The sequence below is a fragment of the Cheilinus undulatus genome, linkage group 15 (genome assembly GCF_018320785.1).
Source record: "Cheilinus undulatus linkage group 15, ASM1832078v1, whole genome shotgun sequence".
Classification (NCBI taxonomy): Eukaryota; Metazoa; Chordata; class Actinopteri; order Labriformes; family Labridae; genus Cheilinus; species Cheilinus undulatus.
The window spans coordinates 32690407-32712547 of NC_054879.1; the positions used below are offsets into that span (position 1 = coordinate 32690407).

Sequence of the window (22141 nt, forward strand, 5' to 3'; positions counted from 1 at the left end):
ATGCGCACGGACAGCTTTTGAATTGCAAGACAGACAGACGTTCAAAACGCATGACTGACAGAGAAACATTCAGCGAGCCCAGTCAATATGTCTCACAGCAGTTCCCCACTCTGCATGATAAGCTACCACTCACCATCGCTCCAAATGCAGTTCACTTTCCAGGCCCTAATCTGCAATGCATCAGGGGTTATCTCCAGGCACCCAGACAGAGTAAACCTGCAAGGGAATTTCAATCAGCCTCCCCCATATGTAATTAAATGGAAATAATTGGTTCCATTTCCCTTTGTCATCTTTTTATTTCACAAGCCTGCACACATGCACGCTATTCTAACTGTCACTGCCTTTTTTTCCTCTTTTTGTCCATTAATCACTCCAAAGTAATCTTTTCTTTTTCTTTTGTTGCATTCTCCATTCTTTTCTGAAAAGTAAGTGGGATCTTGTGCTAAATGTGGTGTGTTGTAGGTAAGTGTGTTGCTGCCATCATCAGGCAGAAACATAAAGCTGCACTCATAAAACCCTGATAAAACCTTTCTCTTGCAAAACCTCAGCTTTTTTCTCCTGAAATACCAGGGGTAGCCTTATCCAGCTCCCAAAAGTCGCTTTAACTCTCCACACCCAAACCCCAGTAACCTTGTCCTTCTCTCCTTTTAATATCTTACTTCAATCCCTCTCTTCTTCATTTTCATCCAGTGGCTGACTCCCCCGTCTTTCGCTATATCTTATCTTGCTCTTCTCCTCTGTGCCTGAACTGGTTCTCTTACTCTCTTTTTTTTTTTCAGCTTAAGCAAAGTGAAGCCAACGCTGACACCAAAGAGAAGCTCCCTCTGAGACTCAGGATCTTTGAAAAGTTTCCCAACAGACCTCAGATGGTGAAGATCTCCAAACTCCCATCTGACTTCACAGTGCCCAGGATCAGGTAAACAGTTAAATTCAAACAGCATATATGTTTTCAGAAATGCATATCAACCTGAAAGTGGGTATGCAGCTAAGAACTAGTTTTCAGGAATCAAAAGTAGAATGATCAGAAGTCATCTTATGTCAAATTGGTTAGGTTTACCATTAAAACATCTTTTCAGAAAGTTCTTTGGCAATTGAAACATGTTATCTTTTACCTTCAAGATAAAATAGCCACAAAACAGAGGAGGAACTGAGTCATTAATTTGTGCAATAATATCCTTAAGCATTGAAACAGCACAACAACAAGCACTACAGATTAAAACATTAAAGATTACCCACCATTTTTTGGCTGTAACTCGATAAGCCTTTAGGGAAACAACCAAAATAGGATATTTGTTCTTGTTACCAGTAGAACCTGAATTTCTTTTTCAGAGCATTTTTTTATTGCCTGAGCATAAACCCCAGTGAAAGGACCCTATTGACACTGAAGTTATTACTATTAACTTCTTCCTCCAGTAATTTGGGAGACTTAACATGCATAAAACATCCCCTAAACATTCTAGAAAATTGGTCCCCAGTGGAACTCTCAGTATTTGGGGGTTTCATGCAAATTTGTCATACATGGGGCCCCAACCATGAGATAGGGGACTGGGTAAGAGATACAGGCATGAAAATCTGTATACTTATGTATCATGACAAGGCCAACAAAAAAGTCTCATGACACCATCCTCTAAAATATACAGGAAGTGCTTTACAAATAAATGTTTGTTAAAATTTTTGCATTTAAGCCAAATGGACAGATTGCACATTTTAACAAACTAGTCTAAGAGATTTGTTCTAATAGACACAAGAATTTTCATGTTCATTCTTCATAAGATTGTGATCAAAACCTTGGATTTTTGCTGTACAGTAGGGCCGTGACGGAGACCCAAACTTGGCCTAGTTTTTAATGCTTTTTTTTTTTTTTTTTACTGTTTTCTTTGCATCAATTCCATCGAACTCTGCAGTACTTATTTATAACAGCACTAAACCTTACAGAGACGATCACACATTAATCCTGAATACATTCATGCATTAATGTCATCACAGTGCCCCCTTCTGCCAATTGAAAACCCACACACGCCATTCAACTTAGGCTTATGATTCTTGGTCAGCATAGAGAACATCATCAGTCCTTAAAAAAAGTAAATAAAAGCCTTTTGGACCCATGCCCAAATCCCAAATCCATGCTACACAGCTACGGTAGTAGCATTTTAATGTGTGCACAGACCTAAATATTACTTAATTATGTCATAATTATGTAGTAACGTATCACCACAGCGTTATCTCTGTCAGTTTTAGCATATAGTTACATTTCTGTTCCAAAAAAAAAAGATTTTGAATTTAATTTTTTTTTTCAAAGATTTTGAATGATGTAATTTAAATATTGTATGAGTCACACACATACGCATCATATGCAAACAGCTTACAACAAGAGGCTAGAGGCACATCTTTAACAGCTTTTCTCCCTCATTTTTTTATAAACATCTTTGTAAAATTCAATTCAAGACCAGCAGTTTTGAGGAAGTTGTGTTTCAGTTGTTGCAGTTTGTGCTGTTTTCTGATAAGCAGGTTCAAAGAGATGGTTCTTAGACTCTTAGAGACAATTTCTTTTTTTTTTCCTTTTTTTCCCTTTTTTAGATAGATAATAAAAGGCAAAATAATACTGAATAAAGATTCATTTTGGAGCTGAAAGACTGGTCCTTATCACTGAGCTGAGCCAAAAATTCAGGAGGTCTAATAAGAGCTGCAGTTACAATCAGTCAAAGGGAGACCAGATTGAAATAAACAAAAGCTATGTGTTTGTTTACCAGTGGAATACAGCAGATTACAGCAGATGATGTTTTTAGTGCATGCCAGTGCATGTTGCATCTACACCAGTGTTTCTCAAATGGCGGGGCAAGGCACGCTGGTGATGCAAGTTTTCGTGTCATGGGAATTTGTACAACTGTCAAATCTTACTTAAACTTTAGAACTACTTAAGTTAATGTAAAATGTTTTAAATAGGCTATTTTGTCTAACCTTGCAAAGCAGATGGATTTGCCAGACTCCACACATGGTGCCATCCAGCAAATCCGTCTTGTAAAGCTCCAATCCAAACAATGTTTTTGCTCAGTTAGAGTCACTTGAGGAGAATGAGGTGGTGGCTACAGGTGGGCTTATGTTGCACTGGAAGCCATAAGCAATGCCTGTCACTGGTGTAGCAATTAGCATGGATGTAGCAATGCATTGCAAGAGGAGGGAATGATGTAGCGTTAGTTGGAATATGTAATGGCTGCTGATGGAGTGATTGTGCTAAAAAGAGCCACACTAAAAGCGTATCTACTACCTCATTTTGTCTTGTCACTCTGATTGATCTGTTTTAAGTGTGACCGACAGAACAGTCATTCAGTCACCTTTAGAGTACTTTTTGAAAAGTCCTGTCCTTCCCAAACGATTTCTATGGGAGCTTTCCCAGATGAATTTGTAAATATCCATGCAATGAATATGTGAAATAGCATTTGGCATGTCAGCTTATATTTTAGAAATCCTTTTTGATGCATTGCATAAGCAGGGAGAAAGACTGATACATAAGGAAGCAGGAGCAGATATTGGAAACTGCTGTTCTGTTGCTGTAATTTATTCATGTTTTATGCTACTGACCTTCGATGGACCATGATTATTTTCTGCCATCGGCTACATGCCCTTCAACCAACCACCATTTGTTCATCTTGACTGTGGTCCATTCAGAGTTTGTTTGTTTTATCATTCAGTACTCTTGATGTCATCATTTGCTATTGTTCTGATGGGGAGCCCGCTGATGGCAAAATCTGCATACTGCACATTTAAATTCACTGGTTCACTCTCTGTCACCTCATCAACCTTAGACTCAGCTTTTCTAAATGACTTTAGAGGTAACAAAAAGTTACTATACATCTGACCATACCCGTCTCGTATTGTTGGCCATTTCCCTGAGTTCTAAGTTCAGTACTATTGTCTTGGTGTCAATATCTGCAAATATAGATGTTGCACACTCTAAATAGTATAATAATGCTATTCATACACCTTATACTTTCACACTTTATGCTTTTGGTTTTATTTTTATTGTGTTTTCCAATTCTTAGTAAAACATTTTTTAGGTTTGTATTAATGTCCTTATGTCAGTTGTTATTTTTAATTTTGTGATATATTACAGTAACTCAGTATAACAGTATATATTACAGCATTACAGTATAACAGTGTGGACCTGCCACAATTTACGAGCTGCCTGTATAGCATTGGCATATTGTAAGCTGAGTTGGAGAGACTTTAACCAGCAATATTCTGCAAGAAGTCCTTTTGTTTCTAGTGCAGTTTTTAGCAGGAGACTCCACTGTGTCCAACAAAGCAGAGCCCATAATCAGTTTAATCATTTAGTTGCTGATTAGTGCACAACAAGGTCCTTCACTCCCCCAGAATTCCCCCTCCTCTGCAGCCCATCTGCCAGGCTGCTGCAGCAAGAGCCTCCAAAGACATTCTGCAGCAAGAATATGCACCAAGTTGGTGTGGCATTATGCAAGAATTTTTAACTTTTATAATACATTTAAACATAAGGATTGTATCAGTAGGAAGACACGCATTACAGTTAATGTTGCTTTGTGTGTATGTTTCTTTGTTGTATCCTCTAGGGAGAGTTTTATGAAGCAGTTTATTGATCGTCAGCAGCAGGACACCAGCTGTTTGTTCCGCCGTCTCCCCTCCGCTTCATCCTCCTCCTGTGACCACTCCAAACGCTCTGCTATTGAAGACAACAAGTACATCGACCAAAAGGTAACTCACACCATCATCCTCTTACTCACACCTGCTCTTTCTCTCTCACACAGAGAGAGGAGGAGAAGGCGAGAACTTCATTATCATTGTTATGTATTCAGAAGATAAATCTCAGCTATAAAATGTACAGTAGCTGTATAAAATACTTAATGTTTATTTAAGATGTATTTTTCTTATCTCTGTTCAACATACTATTAAGTAATGGACTCTCAATGTTGACGCTCAGCTTCGCAGGTCAATATTTAGTATCAGAGCTCGAAATCTGCTGGAAAAAGAAACCACCATCAATAAAATCTTAAGGTAAGCGCACTGCTACACCATGCATATTGTTTATATGTTTGGGTAAAAATGAGCTTATTTACACTGATTAAATTTTACTTTCTTTCAACAACATTTGAATCAAACCATCGCCCTACTTTAAAAGAAGCTACTTTGTGTTTCAGAATAACAGCATGACACTTTTTAACTTTAAAACCATAGTTTCAAAGTCAATTTATCAAGGTAGGAAGTTATGAGAGAAGAAACAGTGTATTTCATAAACAATATAAACCCTTCTTTCACTCAATCACATCATCACACAACAGACTGGGGTGCAAACAGATGACATCTCCCACCTCTTTTCTACATCATGTTATTTTTTTTTCCCAAATAAACCTTTTTAATATATCCAGTAAATAGGCGGGCCATAGATACCAAGTCACAACGGAACCAAAAATAGTGCGCTCAGCGCACTTTCTGAACAGATTTATCAATGAAATGACATGAAGACGAGTGAGACAGAGAGTCATGTGATCAGACTATAGGCCTAAACCTGTAAGTTAACATGAACAGTCATCTGATAAAAATCTTAGTTTTAGTTGTTTGAATACACAGAATAATACCTCCTTCAGGACTACGAGGTCACAGAAGTGTTTCCTTTCGCTCTACAAAGAAATAAAGGCTTCTTTTCTTTTGTTTGTGTTATTTGAATCTTCTGACAATAGTTTATAACAGTTAGAACAGGAGGGAAGTGAGTTTTTTGTGATACTCACTCAGTGTTAAGGTGAGCCTGGAAACAAGACGTACGTCTGTTAGCAGAGTCGGTTTGCTCAGCGTTTCTAACGTGCATATCCAGTACTAGACAGAATTATTAACGGAGGAATAATCACACAGTGGGGCATCAGCTCTGCTCTAACTGGATCTCGCGCCCTTTCTCTGAGAGGGAGAAAACTTTATTGACACCATAGACTGTAGAAAGAATTGGACAAACCCCGTGTGATGCCAGTCGTCTGCTTACAATAGGCGGGCTGAAACAGTTCTTGAAGCCCTTTCCTGGAGGCTTCCATATTGAAATCGCGATCTCGACCGAACTTTGGATCAACCTAACAGCCCGCCGACTAAGCATGACTTCCTGTCAGCCTGCTAGCTGGCATTCCGGTTGACAGAAACGGAGCTTCTGCCTGCCGAGCTATCTGTCAATCAAATGAGACACACCAATCAGCTTTCATCCTAAATATAATCCAAACGATCCTGGTAAAAAAAAATTCACCCCCCGTACAGTGGGAGCAGAATAAGACACTAGATAATGAGACAGGTTTGGTGTTTTGAACCAGGCTGTAAACCAGTTTATTTTGTGTGTCAAAACCGGCTGTTCAACATGTGTGCAGACGGGACTTCCGGTGTTCCTGCAGCCAACCTCAAGTGGACACTCACAGTATAGCAATTTTTGGCACTTCCGCATTGGCTTCATTTTTTTAGGACTGGAGGTTGCCGCTTGATTGGCACACGTCAATAGTCACACAGCACATGTGCATTTTGTCACATATATCCAGCGCACATCACTGGCTACTGTTGCTGCTCATTTACATAAGTAAACACAGAACAGAACCTCTCATTACAATTGAGAGCATATATACATATTTGTGTTTATATCAACAACGTCGGCTATATAAGATAAGACCGTCTTAGGTTACAGGTCTTAAACCTAGAGTCTGTCATTTTATTTATGTCAGTAAAGTGACGGTTGATGACGGTCCATAGGCTTCCTAGGCTGGCAACGCTGTACTCCCTGCTCAGAAAATATGACTGTTTCAGGTTGCTATAGTTACTCCTAACAGAGTAACGGCTGCTGCACATTAATTTGGAACTGTGAAAAGATTTTTTTGACTGGGACTACTTGAGAAGTTGGAAAGGTCTCTGTATATCAGAAGTTAATTGACACCAATGGAATTTCCAGAGCCAATCATAATCGAGTATTCACAAAGACCATGGTATAAAGTGCCGTATTGCACGATGCCCATAGCACACGGTTTCACATGCAGATGTGTGAGTAGATATCGCACCAAAAAAGCATACATAGATGTATTTATGTATGCGACAGAGGACAGTTATGGATGGTGCCCCAACACACTGAGCCCATTAGACATACATACAAAATTAGACAGTTATGAACACAGATGTGGTTTTCCAGCAACCATGCTCTACGGTGTTTGGTAAAGGAAGTCTGGGTCGGGAGTTCATGTGTTGTGCTTGGTATTTCTTGGTAACTCAAACCATGTCTTTGTAGTCCTTGCTTTTTGCACTGGGGAACAGTCATGTTTGAGTAGAAAAGGGTCATCCACAAACTGTTGTCACAAATTTGGAAGCAAAGCATTGTCAAAATGTCTTTGTATGCTGAAGCATTAAGATTATCCTTCACTGTAAAAAAGGGCTTAGCTATACTATTATCCCTTCTGCACCAAATCTCACAGTTGGCACAATGCAGTCAATGTTTTCTAAGCATCCGCCAAATCTGACTGCCAAACAAAGAAGCGTTATTTGTTGCCTGGTGCAAAGTGAAAATTGCAAAGACTGACTAGAAAGGGAGCAATATGCTAGAGAGTGTTCTTTGCATGTAATTTAGATCAATGCATAAACAGATCATGTGGAATTTGACAATTAGGGTTTGTGTTGATTTTGGCACTTCATGTTGGCAGAGCAGTATGTGTTATTTCTTTATGGATATGCATGCGCGGTTGACAAAAATCCTATCCTTCTGTTATTTTTACTCAGTCATAAAACTAATTGTAAATATTTGCTGGGGAAAATGTCTGTTTCTTCATCATAAATTAGGATAAATAAAATGTGTCTTGTCAGACGGCTATCCCATTGCACCAGTAATAAAATTAAATATTATTATGGAGAAATAGTCCATCTAGTCATTTGTGTTCCTTTTTTTGCTTTTGTAGGTTAGAATAAGGCATCCATTAGTTGAAACCTCTTTACGAGGACAAAGATAAACTGGAGCTTTTAATAATAATTTGTACCAAAATTTGTCAGTTGTTTGCCCAATTCTAACCCACATGTGTATACACGTGTGGCCTGCACCTTTAATCAGATCCACATCCATGACTACCACTTGTTTGTGTTGTTTTATTATTAATCAGGACATCGTAAGGTTCAGCATTGACACCATTCTTGGAGATCTAAGCTAGATGTGTTTAATATGCATCCTCCTCAGCCATGAAACACATGCCAGCCTTTGTGTGGGTGAAAGTAATAACAGTGTGCATATTAGATACAGCCCTCCTGCAACAGCGCTCTGATATTGTTAATTCTTCTCTCTCTCATCCACACTCACATGAAGACACACACAGACCCTCTTCAGACTCATTTACTGTCACGGTGAGGTAAATGGATAATTTGCTGTTCAGCATGGCCGAGCTGGCACTAAGTGTAGATTAGCTCGCCGGCACCATGTCCAATCCACCCCCCCTTCCTTCCCTTATTCAGTCCGTTTGAAAGATAGACAGCATATCAGCAGTCATAACACGTTCTGTCTGGCTCGCCTTCTTCCACACAAACACACAATTAGGCTCTCACAATCGCACCAACACAGGATAACAGTGCAGCATACGCAGGCACTCACGCATGCTAACTGCCAATAAACAAGTAATCACTCCTAGTCTCTCTAATGATTAAAGTACACATGCTGCTTATGCCCACAGTGTCATTTACTCTGTTCAGGTACATGACTCTACTGTTAGCCAGGACAGACAGGGATGCCCACACTAGCGCACTAATGGAATGATTGGATCCTGACAGCCTGGATCGCCTGGAACAACCAAAGCCAAATCTAGCTTTATTTTCAAAACATGGACCAGATAAAGCTGTTTTCTGATCACACATTTGTATCTTCCATTGTATTGAGGACAGAGATAAAATATTTCTGTGCTTATGTGTTCAGAGCTTGTACCAGGCAGCGCATGCTAAGTGGATCCTTTGAAGGCCAGCCAGCCAAAGAGCGCTCCATACTGAGCGTGCAGCATCACATACGGCAGGAGCGCAGGTTCGACAACATGTATACACAAATAAACACAACAGAAGTACCTGTGGATTGGTACTTACCTTCTCTTTGTTACCACAGATCTCTGAGACATGGCTCCACTAGTCAGAGGATCAGTAGAGGGAAGTCTCTGGAGACGCTCACCCAGGATGTAAGAATATTAACACACAGTAACAGAAATACTGCACTTGTATGCTTCATGAAACGCTGTTCAAAGTCTTCAAACAAGGTTAAGACTGTTTTAGCACTTCACTGTTGTTCCTACAAACATAAATCCCACATGAATTCCTGATTTTTTTTTAAGATTTATTTTGGGCCTTTTCATGCCTTTCTTTGTTAGCGGAAGGACACCAGGGAAGACTCGGAAACAGGGAAGGGAGAGACATGCAGTACAGGGCCACTGGCCAGATTCGAATGCGGGCCGCCCGCGTACATGGGTAGCACCTTAAACCACTCGACCACCTGCGCACCCTGAAATTTTTTAGACAGTCTTCCCCTGAAATATTTGAGAGTTTCTCCTTCAAACATGTCCCTCAGAGTGGGAAACTTTCATTGTCAGACTGGGATGATGAGGTAAAAGTTACATTTTCACCATGACCTCTTGATTAAATTTTACTGAGAGGCTAGCTGAGAAAAAGTTCTGAAGGAAGTCAAAAGGAAAATTTGGGGTACAGTCATGGAGGAAAGTTTAAATGAGAACCACATGCTTGAAATAAAATGATTTACCCACAATTTTAAAAGGGTGCCAATAATTTTGTCCAGCCCATTTTTTGAGTTTTGTGTAAAATTATGTCAATTTTGTCTTTTTTCTTCAGATTTTTTGTGTTGTTCCAAAGCACATAAAGGAAATGAACATGTGTACACCAAAAACATTTGTAATTGCAACAATTTCTGGGAGAAATGGTGTATTTTCTGGAAAAATGCAAGGGGTGCCAATACTTTCGTCCATGACTGTATTTGCATTCACAAATGCAGCCCACTTGTAAAATTTCAGGACTTTTCAGGAGTACAATGCATAAATGAGAAAGGCATGACTGGTACAAACTTTTAATAGCTTCATTGTCTCGTCTCTTTCCACAGCATTCCAGCACAGTACGCTATCGAAATGCACAGAGAGAAGACAGCGAGATCAAGATGATCCAGGAGAAGAAAGAACAAGCAGAAATGAAAAGGTATTACCACAAAAATTCATTAACATCAGCTTTGAAGGGAGTATTGAAGAGAAAGTCAACATTCAGGCCTGGCTGTTTTATTGATATTTTGTGCTATTTTTGTTTCTTGCTTCTTTAAATGAGCAGAAAAGTCCAGGAAGAGGAACTGAGAGAAAACCATCCCTACTTTGATAAGCCTCTCTTCATTGTGGGGCGAGAGCATCGCTTCAGGAACTTCTGCAGGATGATTGTTCGAGCACGCTTCAACGCGTAAGAACAGTGTTATTAGTCTGCATTTTGTCTGGATATGATATATGGTCTCTCCTGGCTTGAATAGCCAAAAGTTGTCCTTCAGTGTTCAATTTAGTTAAAGACAACAACCTATGATTTTTTTACACCACTTTCATACCTTTGTTTGCAAAATGTTACAATTCATGTAATTTGTATGTACTCAAATCTAGATCCAAAACAGACCCCATAACAGGAGCAGTGAAGAACACCAAATACCACCAGCTGTAGTAAGTGTGATGAATTATTGATTCCTTATTGATCCGTTGGTTCTACATGAGTGAAATTCGTATTAATTCTGTAGCCAAATTATGTGCCTGTTGTGCTTTCTTCAAAAACTCTGGTGAGGAATTAAAAAAAGTGAAAATGAGGAGCTGTGAAATAGATTTCAACCATTATGCAACCTGATTGTAATTCAGCCGAGCACAGAGGCTGATTATTAAAGTGAGAGCGAGTCCTTTTGTATCAGATACTGCTGGAGCCCAGGGATTTTTTTACTGCCTACCTGCTGTAGAAAAGATTGGTCCTCACACTCATACAGATTAATTCACTCGTCTGATATCTCTCCTCACATATCCTCCCTTCCCTGTCTGTCTCCTCCTCTTTCTCTTGGTTATCCTTGAGTGTGGGGCACTTTGCAAATCAAATATCTTTTTTGACCTACTTAGGCCAAATGTTGTATTTTTTAATCTAAATTGTGAAAAATCATGCTCATGTGCGTCCCTGCAGTGATCTTCTGGGCCTCGTCACCTATTTGGACTGGGTTATGATCGTCGTTACCATCTGCTCCTGTATCTCCATGATGTTTGAATCACCCTTCACCAGGGTCATGCATGTCCCCATGCTGCAGGTATTAAAAACAGTTAAGCACTAAACAGAAAAAAGGGAGCAGATGTGTGACAAGAGAGATGCTGATAATGCCCGTGTCCTCTGTTTCAGATTGGAGAGTACGTGTTTGTGATCTTCATGAGCATCGAACTCAACCTGAAGATCATGGCCGACGGTCTGTTCTTCACTCCTACAGCTGTCATCAGAGACTTCGGAGGAGTCATGGACATCTTCATCTATCTTGTAAGGAATCTATAGACTGCTATATTAAATGTATCCAGTTATGGCACCATAGTAAAAGAACCCCATAGGAAGAGGTATTTTATATGCAATTGCTATCACACGGTGTTTATGTAATCTAAAAGCTTAATATACAACTTCTGATTATTAATATAGTAAAACTTCATTACGCCGTGTGTAAATATATACACTGATGATTAAAGCCTCTCTAAAAAGAATAAAGCCAGAATTCTTTTGGGTTTGTTGTTCTCAGCTCTGTGTTCACAAGGATGAGACAGCACTCTCCCAGCTTTTTAAAGTTTTCTCTCAAAGGCTCAAACTTGATTCATAATTGTTGTTTTTTTCCAAGAGAAATTGTCTATTCCAACTACTTTATCACTCACCAAGTAGGGGGAATGGAGACAGCCCAATCCACAGGGACAATATGAGACTAATAGATTTTGTTTACCTAAGAAGAGATTTTCTTTGACCTCCCAACTAAACTCGAAGATGCTCATTGTGACTTTAAATTGATTACAGAAACATGTTTTGGCAATTATCAGCTCTTGTCTGCCACTCTCCATCCCACAGAAAGTTGCTGGTAAACAAAAAGTGAAGGCCCAGGGGAATTATCAAGGCACGGATGAAAAAGAGTGTTTGTTTTGGTCTGAAAAATGACTCTAAGGGTTCCATAGTAAGCCTTCTAACAAACTATCTTGAGGAAATTTTGAGTTGTTTTACTGAAAATCAACCAATGTGACTATAATACCTACAAAACCCTAAATGAAAACAGTTGCAAGGGCTATATAGTTATTCTCCATGGCCGCTTAATGCTGTTGTTGGGTAAGATTTCAAGGACATGCAGACTGAGGAGTCTGTGTTTGCCATTTCCATGTCAAAATTTCCCATAGCTTATTTATAAGCAAGGTAAGTATAACGGGGATGGTGAGGCAAAGGCACATGTAACTTTTTTATTGAAACTGATGTCTAGTTATCTCTTTTCCTCCAAGACGTCTGTAGTACGTCTGTAGTATCACTAGAACACATTGCAAAACATGAGCTAACGTGACTGAAAATTCACCCCGTTCATTGTGTTGCAAACAGCTGCTTCACTGCTCAGGACAGACACAAATATAGCAGACTGGCAGGGCCTGGCACCTCTTTCTAACTTTAGAGAAAACAGGAAGGATATTGTTAGTGTTACCATTAAGATTAGGTGCTGGTTTTACTGGTTTAAGTGGCTTAGTTTTTCTCTTGGATGATTACACTGAAGAATTAGAACTAAACACAAGAATATAGGGCCCCACTTAAAAGTAGAGCCCAGTAAAAAATATCCTGATCCCAGTTCAGTCTACTGATCAGTCACATGATATACCACTTGGCACTCAGTAGCCACCACAGCCTAAACAGCATTTACACCTTTAACAGACCAGCAGGCCAGCCAGTTAGTGACAACATGGATACTACCTTCTTTACCACATGGCTCCTTTTGGCCCCCACAACCCAAAAATGTGTAACTGGAGATCATCAGTGTTATCGGCTGGGCATCTTCCCTTAACAAGTGAGGCCCATGACACCTTCAGTAGGCTGGGCAGTTAGCTTAGATGACCCAGGGTCATCCTCCTCCTTAGCACATCATACCCACCTACAGAACTTCTTGTGCTATTTCATCCTTGTGGAAACTAAAAAAAGAAACTAGTCCTGGTGCCAACATTACACATGAAGAAGAACAGCAACAAAATCCCATCGCCAAGGAATCTTAAGTATATCTCCATGCACAGTCAAAGCCACCTATAAGGGGGTATAAAGGGGAGAGCTTTTTGGGATCCAGCCAAATGTAGGGCCTATGGGGGTCAGCAAAATCATGGTCCATTGTAAAGTTAAGCTGTGATAACCAAATTTTATTTTAAACCTGAATATTAAAGCAACAAACAATGATGTTTTTTTATTAATGCAGAAGAATATATTTTTTATTTTCAAAATGTAAACCTATTTTCTTGAAACAGAATTGCCTTTTTTGGTAATGCTAACAGTGTGGATAGGCACTCTGAACAAAAAACATTTGGAAAGTAACGGTAGACTTTGTTGCTAAGCCATAATGTGCACGAATGTAAGGATGATCAAATAACTGCGAAAAGTGGCAAAAATAGGATGGCAGAAATGGGCAGAAAAGGGAGGAAAGAGGATGAAATAGTGGTGAAAATGGGTCTAAAAGTGGCAAGAATGGGTTGAAAGTTAAAAAAAAGCTTAAAAGAGATAAAAAAAAAAGGGGGTGAAAACAGTTCAGGTGGCAAAATAGGCTAAAATTGGAAAAAGTGGTTAAAAGAGGCAAAATTGGCAAAACTTGGGTAAAAGTAGCAGAATTGGTAAAAATTGGGCTAAAATTGGTTTAAACAAGTTAGTATAGAACAGTGGAAGTGGGTTTAAAGAGGCAAAAATGGGTGAAAATTGGCAAAGATCATTTAAATGGGCAAAAATAGGTTAAAAAGTGGCAACATTGGCTGGGAAAGGGGTGAAAAAGGGGGTTTAAAAGTAGCAGAAAGAGGTTCAAAATTAGAACAAAATTTCCAACATTAGAATCCAATATAAGCTTTAGCCACTGTTAATTGTCCAATGTGTTTATTGATATCAGTAATAAATCATCTCTCATTAACTGGGGCAGGCCCATACACTGAGTTTTTCAGGGTCCTGCCCACAGGCCTGTTGTATGCAGACCTGTGGGCAGGCCTGTGTATACAACATTCCTATTTTTACAGCAAAAATGAATAATTTAGTTGTACTTTAAATAAAGTTTTTTAATGGTTACATTACTGAAACTTCTCTTCTTCTCCAGGTGAGTCTGATCTTTCTGTGCTGGCTGCCTCATAACGTTCCTCCTGAGTCTGGGGCTCAGCTGCTGATGATGCTGCGCTGTCTGCGCCCACTCAGGATCTTCAAGCTGGTACCCCAGATGAGGAAGGTGGTGCGGGAGGTTCTCAAAGGATTCAAGGAGATTTTCCTGGTTAGTGGTTGATTATTAGAGTCTGAATGATCTGGAATTTAGAGACCAATATCGACTATATGATGAAAATCCGTTGGTGCAAAGGTGGGTGCTTCATAAAAACCATATTAATGAAGACTTGCCATTTTTATTTTGCACCTAAAATGTAATATCTGCCGTTAAATTAATTTACCCCATATCATTAGTTTGGGATTATTTGTCTTGTTCAAACTTGACCATTGTGGTGGACTAGTGTAATGTGTTTCTAAATATATGTTTATACGTATTTAAATTGTTCTTCATCAAATATAAAGGTATGCTACTCATTAATCTGCTTTATATGTCGAAAAAGTTAATTAACTGTTTTTATCTTTAGCAGCCTTGGGCAAAGATGCAATTTTGCATTAACATGGATCATATTTAACCTTCCTCTTTTCAGCTTACAGATAAGAAAGAAATGTTAGACACTACTATTTAAAATCCATGCTAGGATAGGAATTCTAATTGTCCATATCCACTAGGTAACAATTTAATGTCCATTTAGTGTGTTTAAAGGTTAGACCTAATATATTTAAGATGATGGGGGTTTGACTGGGCTCTCTTTAAAAAGCTGAGACTTAGTAAAAACTATGCAAATAAAAGTGAAGTATTTATGATTTATAGTACATGCCCTAAAGCAAAAATTTAAGCTGGATTTGAACACTAATGCGTCCTCCTCACCTTTGTTGACTTTGTGCTTTTGTTGTTACATGCCCTGCTATTTCTTGGCTTTTGCCTTTTCCAAATGAGGGTTTTAATACAACATCCAAATCTTGCAGTAGTTACAGATTCTCTGTGCGTCTGACTCTGATTTCCCCAGCTGAGGCCTCTACATCCATAGCGCCCTGACATCCTTAGCTCGCTCTGTAATCTCACAGGCTCGGATTATGTCCAACTGTCTGCTTTTAAACTCCTGATTGATTCTCCTGCAGGTTTCCATTCTGCTCCTCACACTAATGCTGGTGTTCGCAAGCTTCGGAGTTCAACTGTTTGCCGGAAAGCTTGCCAAGTGCAACGACCCCCACATCCTTAAACGGGTACGGCAAGAAACATAATCTCCTCACTAAACCATCCCCACACATCGCACGCTCCCCGCAGAGAAGCTGGAGAAATGCAAGGGTTTCCCCAGACAAATCAATACACCAATGGCTCCTTTCATACTACTTTCTAACAACACTCATTATACTTCTGCTATGCCTTGTACAATAGCAAACCTTTCACTACACGCAAGACTCTTTAAATGTGTTTTTCTGCAGATGAATCCTCTATAATGCAATATCCAAGATAGAATTAAAGGCTTTGTCTGAGTTAATTTGCAGGGAATTATTTGTTTTGTTGTTTTTTCCCACCTTCTTCACTAACTGCCTTTTGTTCAGTTTAAAATGTGGCTTTTTTGTACTTTTCTGTTTCTGTAAAGGATGAGTGTCACGGGATTTTCCGAATAAATGTCAGCGTTTCCAAAAACCTCAACTTGAAACTGAAGCCTGGGGAAAAGAAACCTGGTTTCTGGGTACCAAGAGTCTGGTAAAGCTGTTGTTTTTATTATTTCTGCTTGATTTAAGACTTTTGTTTCTACAGCCAGAGATTGATTTAGCCATTCTTTCTGTCCTTAGGGCCAACCCTCGTAATTTTAACTTCGACAATGTGGGAAATGCCATGTTGGCTCTGTTTGAAGTGCTGTCACTCAAAGGCTGGGTGGAAGTCCGAGATGTCATAATTCATCGTGTTGGACCGGTACTGAGCCTTACCTTATCTGTCATTTCAGTGCAAGAGCTTTTTAACTATACTATAAATGCTCTATAACAGCTCATATACCTCTGTGCTTGCAGATCCATGGCATCTACATCCATGTCTTTGTGTTTTTGGGATGCATGATTGGGCTCACTCTGTTTGTTGGGGTCGTTATTGCAAACTTCAATGAGAACAAGGTATGTACAATGCATAGGGACACCAATGTTTAATGGTGCCTTTACTGTTCTGTGTCAGTTAAAAAGGCTATATAAGCTGACAGTATAGACCTAAATTAGAAAAGCTATAAGGTTTTAATATAACAAAGATAGATAACAAAAATACACTATTTGATGGTTTTGATGTGCTGTGTCTCCCATCACAAGGGCACAGCTCTCTTAACAGTGGATCAGAGGAGATGGGAAGATCTGAAGAGTCGACTGAAGATAGCACAACCTCTCCACCTGCCTCCTCGCCCAGGTGCTCGCACACTAAACAAAACACCAACACTCATTACAAATGCTTTAGCAATCATCCCTTATTTATGAACATGATGAGCCTGGTGGTAGGAGATGAATACAAGGAAGACAAAGAGGAAGACTAGTTGAGTATCTTGTGGTTTTACTTAAGGGTCTGGGTCAGGTACAAAGACAAGAACTGCGTAGCTTAAAATGTTTGTATCTGCCCCTGCTCACTTACAGGTATGGTGAGTCAACAGCAGTATAAAGGGCTCTGTTAAGGCCGGCTCAGACTACTCAAATTTAGCCAGATCTTGGCCTGACTGCAGCTTTGTTAAACCTTGGGCCCAATAATGCATGTCAGGAACAACAAATGGTCTTATAGTGTGACATAATTTATGACGCATCTAGCATGTCGCCTAGTTTGATACTCTGACTAGACGTCAGTGGGTCTTGATGCCTTCCAACTGGAGAGCCAGTCCAGATTGGAACATGGTGCAGTCGTAAATGACCAAAAAAATCATGTAGTCTGAGCCGGCCTTTAAGGTGAGAGAGGGAGTTACAAGAGGGACTCAACTTTCACCCTGGTAAAAATCAGACGGCGTTTCAAGGATGTCTGTCTTCACTGATGAGACAAGCTGATTGAGACAGTGCTGTAAAGTCCTCTCTTTCTCTGCTATGAATACAAATGAATAAGAGAATCCAAAAAAGAAAGGATTTTCTTAGCTAAAATCAAATATTACTTTGCCAGTGGATGTATTGATAATAGGGCTGTCAATTGATTAAAATTTTTAATTGCAATTAATCTCACAAATTTCATAGTTAACTTGAGATTAATTGCAAATTAATCACACTTTTTTTATCTGTTTTAAATGTACCATACAGGACTATTTCTCAAGATTTAAATACCCTTATCAACACAAGTGGACAAAAATGCTTTCTTTATGCAAATGTTTGTTCATGGCAACAACCCAAAACAACGAAAGATAATGTCCAAAACATTCACTAGACTAAGCTCAAAGATACAGAATGGTCCACAGATCTGCTGAGAGCTTAACATGGTCAACTTAAGACCACAACAGATCTCCATCTGTTGTGGTCTTGAGTTTACCATGTTTTGCCGTTAAGGTGTTAAGGTGTAGTAAGAGGACTTAACCATCTCATCATTTTTCAGATCACAGAAGAGCAAAGGATTTAATCTCAAACCATTTTTACTTCATGTTCACAGTCTAATAATGCTTATCAGCTTATATTATGATATTGTACCAAGCTCATGCACTGCTTCACTCTCAGGCTTACCTGCAACACCTCAACTCCCCTGTCACATACCAGCCTCTCCTGCTGTCCCCTCCCCCACATGATGCAGCTGTATTTTCACCAGCATCAGACCATATCATATAGGGACTGCAGAGTCTTTAACACTTTCGCAGCATCTTGATGGACTGTTTTTTTTTGTCTTGTTTTTTTTTTTTTTTTAATTTGACATTTATTTACAGTTCCAGTCGATCGTTTTAGCATGTAAGATTCATTTTCACCGAATGCTTTCACTTTCAAGCAGGAGCAGACTGGGGATGGGAGAGGGGGTAAACAGACCTTTAGGAGACGTGATCAGACCAGTCAAAAGTCAGTATTATGGGCAGTGCCGCCATGGAGCCGGTACAAAATGGAAATAAATAAATGAATAAATCATACTGGCCCAAAAGTGCATCAAACCTGTGTTAAAAAATAAGTAAAAGAAAAAAAAATCAAGTAAAATCTGTATGGGCCAGTTGATGAAAGTATGTTTTTAAGATTATGAACTCAGCTGACCTGATCTCCTCAGTAAGCTTATTCCACAGTTTAGATGTCCTCACAACAAACCTTCTGTCCTTTTTTCAGTCTTTTATTTTGAATGACAAGAAGACCTCTACCTGAGGATCTTAATGTACTCATGATTCCAAAAAGAGTTCTTTAAGCTGGGAGCAAGGCCATGAAGAGCTTTAAAAGTAAAATTTTATAATCACTTAATAATGAAAAGTTGTAATTCATGGAGATGGGGTGGGATTAGATTTGTTCTTCTGGAACATGTGATCTTGTTCATTAAGTGTTCATATTTTGTTTCTTTTCTCTCTTTCAACACTTTATTTATGATGCATGTGTCGTCTAAAAGTACTGTATATGACTATTTTTCTGTTCTTTTTGATTTTACATGTTTCAAAATAAACTTCACTTACTAACTAAAACACATAGCTAGCCAGTGTAAATCCTGCTGGCTGAGTTTTGTACCATCTGGAGCTTAATTGCCAGCTTGTATCGATGCAGGGGTCATCAACAACATTTATACAAGGGCCAGCTTTTTATATTATCAGACACTTTGGCTTTTGAAATATTTTGGCTACATATTTTTGAGGCTGCCATGCTGTCCATCACAGGGTTGTGCAGGAAACAGGTATGCTGTTTAGAATCTCAGGCAAAAAACTGCACTCTCCAAGAGCCTGAAGTGAAAAGTTGATGCAGAAAACTGCAGGTTTAATCAAGACTAGACTTATAAGTGTGTATTTATCATGCATCATATTTGCTACTAAAGGCTAACAGGTGGATTTCTGTAAAAAGAAGCAACAGTTCAAGTATTAAGTTACTCCTGATAAAACTTTTACAATGTTGACCATTTTGGGGTTGATTTAATAAATAACCCCTAAACACATAAAACATCCTTTTTTCTTCCTCACATTTCCTGAATTGAATCATCTTTTGGGGGCCAGGTTGGAAGCTGTGGGGGGCCTAATTTAACCCCTAGACTGTCAGTTGATAATCGCTGGTCTACACCATCTATCTTACTACTTCTGCACCATCTATCTTACTAGTTCTGCACTGTAAGAGCAATGTACTTTACTTGTGTCAATTAACATTAAAAGCTGGTGGCTGACTCTCCAAATCTAGGCGTTTAAGAGAAATATCTTTAAATAAGCCAATATAATAATGGGATGAGGATAGGAAACAGTTGTGTCTTCTTTTTTTTTTTTTAGATGATTAGACAGTATTTGTACCCTGGCACTGTTTCAGTGACATCACATGTGTCAGCCAGTGCAATTTGTGTCAAAAATGAAAACATGCAAGCAGAGGAGAGACACTGATCACAGCAGCAAAATGCATAACAGATGCTAATGCACTGTTGCAATAACGCAAGTAAATTGCATGCATACATTTAATTAAGTTTTCAGTGGCTTCAATAGAAGTGTCATGGTGTTACATTGGGATGGCAGCCTGCCACATTAAAATGAACAGTAGGGGAAACATTGCATGCTCATACCTTAGTATATCTAAATTTGCAGCCTTTTCTTCAGAAATATATGGACTAGCCTCTGTGCCTGCACTTCATCCAATCTCTTCTTAAGGAGGACATCCTGATCAGCATCTCCTGTGACTAATAGACTTTCTATTGACAAGTACCGTATACATCCACAATGAAAAAACCCTATCCCTTTGCCCTGAAAGTCCTTGAAGTCCTTAAGAATGGTCTATTTAATTTAAGTCTTTAAAAACACCAACTTTCCACACACTTTAAATTCATGAAAAATCTCTCACACTACATTCATAAACTGAGCTTGAAAATCCACTTGATCAGTCACCATATTAGTATTCCGTAATTTTTCTCCTTCCAAAACTAAAGAAGAGGTATCAGTCTCAAATTCCAGTAGGCTGCACAAAAGCAATGAGATTTTCAAGTACAAAATTGTGAGTCACATCTTTGCCCCATAGCCTGATTTATCATGTGTGTGCGCCTGTGCGATATTAAACAGCACCTGCATGATTAATTCATACTTGATACTCTGTGTTTTTCATGGAGTATTAATGCCTTCAGGGGTTCAACATGATCCCTTAATGATGACTTGTAGCCGTAATGAAAAAGCTGAATTGTAGGACAGATAACATGGATGACTCACTCTCTGAATCATGCATGTCACGCAGGTTTCTGCAGGGAATTTACTTGAAGAAATGATCCAATTTTCACATCTCTGTTCAGGTGTACTCTCAGCTTTATGAAATCTAAACTCAAATTTGTGCCAAAGCAGAAACCAGATGATTATTGGGTTATTTTTATACACAGGCACTTCACTTTTATACAAAATCACACTATATTGTTATCGATTACATTTAGGCATGAGATTACAGCACAATTACACTGTTGCTCTTCCCTCTGTAATTAGAGTCATGAGAATAGTTTAAAGAGCCTCAGAGGCATTGTGGGAAATGGCCTGTTAGTACAGTTGAGGCTGAGAACTAACAGAAAATCAATGGCTTCAGTTTTAGACAGCAGTGCTGCTGACACCAGCAGTATCAAACCTGACTTTGATCCACATCCAAAGGCCCTGGGCACTGGCACCACTCACTCACTACTGGCAGATCATTACAGCACTGAGCTGGCCTTCCTTCACTCATTTCTACTCATAGAATGAGCATAAAATTGTCTCTGTGGTCAGCAGTCATCTGTAATCACGCAGCCTGTTGTTACATTTCTATTTCATTTTCATTAGATAGTAAACTCAAAGCTTTGAAGTAAAAACAGGGACAGATGTGACAATAATTCACAACTAGAGCATGGATTTGTTTTGACATGGATACAATTTCTTTGAATGCACACTATGTAAATTCTGCTGCCAGGGGGCTCTCAGTCAAAACTTAAACAAAAGCTGCCAAGTAGAGAGACACTGCTCAGCCCTGCCCACTTCCTCTGCTTACTTCTTGTTTTGAATTTAGGACTCTGCTTAATGACAAAACAGCACCCTTTAAGGTAAATCTACCCAACAATGAACCACTGTTTTCGTTACAAAGATGAATTTTACATAATGAGGTCTGAGCTACTCACAAATTACTCTAGGATCACTTGCAGTACAGAAAGGTCTCTTATAATAATAATAATAATCTTGTTCCATCTCTAAGCAGAACAACACATAAATGAATGAATGAATGAATAAATAAATAAATAAATAAATAAATAGTGCCTATAAAAAGTATTCACCTTCTTGGATGTTTTCCCCTTTTAATAATTTCATTAATTAATCATGGTCAATATAATTTGGCTTTTTTGACAGAAAAAAATACCCAAAGAACTCTTCAAAGTGAAAACAGATTTCTACAAAGTAATATCAATTAAATGAAAATATGTAGAGTAAATATGTGACTGCATAAATATTCACCCACTTCAAGACAGTATTTAATAGATGCATCTGTAGCTTCAACCACAGCTCTGAGTCTGTGCGGATAGGCCTCAATCAGGTTTGCACATCTGGACGCTGCATTTTACTCCTTTCTTCTTTGCAAAACTGCTAAAGCTCTGTGAGGTTGCTCAGGGATCGGATGTAAACAGCCCTTTTCAAGTCCAGCCACAAATTCTCTATTCTCATACACATTTTTAAACCATTTATGTGTAGCTTTCATTGTA

General features: G+C 38.9%; 1 protein-coding gene across 2 annotated transcripts in view; it reads left to right on the forward strand.

Moving 5' to 3' along the window:
• Positions 1 to 22141, forward strand: part of nalcn (sodium leak channel, non-selective) — a 151046-nt gene that overhangs the window by 115778 nt on the left and 13127 nt on the right. For both annotated transcript variants that reach the window (XM_041807727.1, XM_041807728.1), the window contains exons 18-33: positions 780 to 916; positions 4584 to 4725; positions 4952 to 5025; positions 8930 to 9031; positions 9110 to 9179; positions 10109 to 10200; positions 10327 to 10449; positions 10641 to 10697; positions 11197 to 11317; positions 11407 to 11538; positions 14348 to 14515; positions 15466 to 15570; positions 15951 to 16057; positions 16147 to 16267; positions 16363 to 16461; positions 16648 to 16741. In XM_041807727.1, the coding sequence (XP_041663661.1) occupies positions 780 to 916; positions 4584 to 4725; positions 4952 to 5025; positions 8930 to 9031; positions 9110 to 9179; positions 10109 to 10200; positions 10327 to 10449; positions 10641 to 10697; positions 11197 to 11317; positions 11407 to 11538; positions 14348 to 14515; positions 15466 to 15570; positions 15951 to 16057; positions 16147 to 16267; positions 16363 to 16461; positions 16648 to 16741 (1744 nt within the window). The remainder of the gene's footprint in view (positions 1 to 779; positions 917 to 4583; positions 4726 to 4951; positions 5026 to 8929; positions 9032 to 9109; positions 9180 to 10108; positions 10201 to 10326; positions 10450 to 10640; positions 10698 to 11196; positions 11318 to 11406; positions 11539 to 14347; positions 14516 to 15465; positions 15571 to 15950; positions 16058 to 16146; positions 16268 to 16362; positions 16462 to 16647; positions 16742 to 22141) is intronic.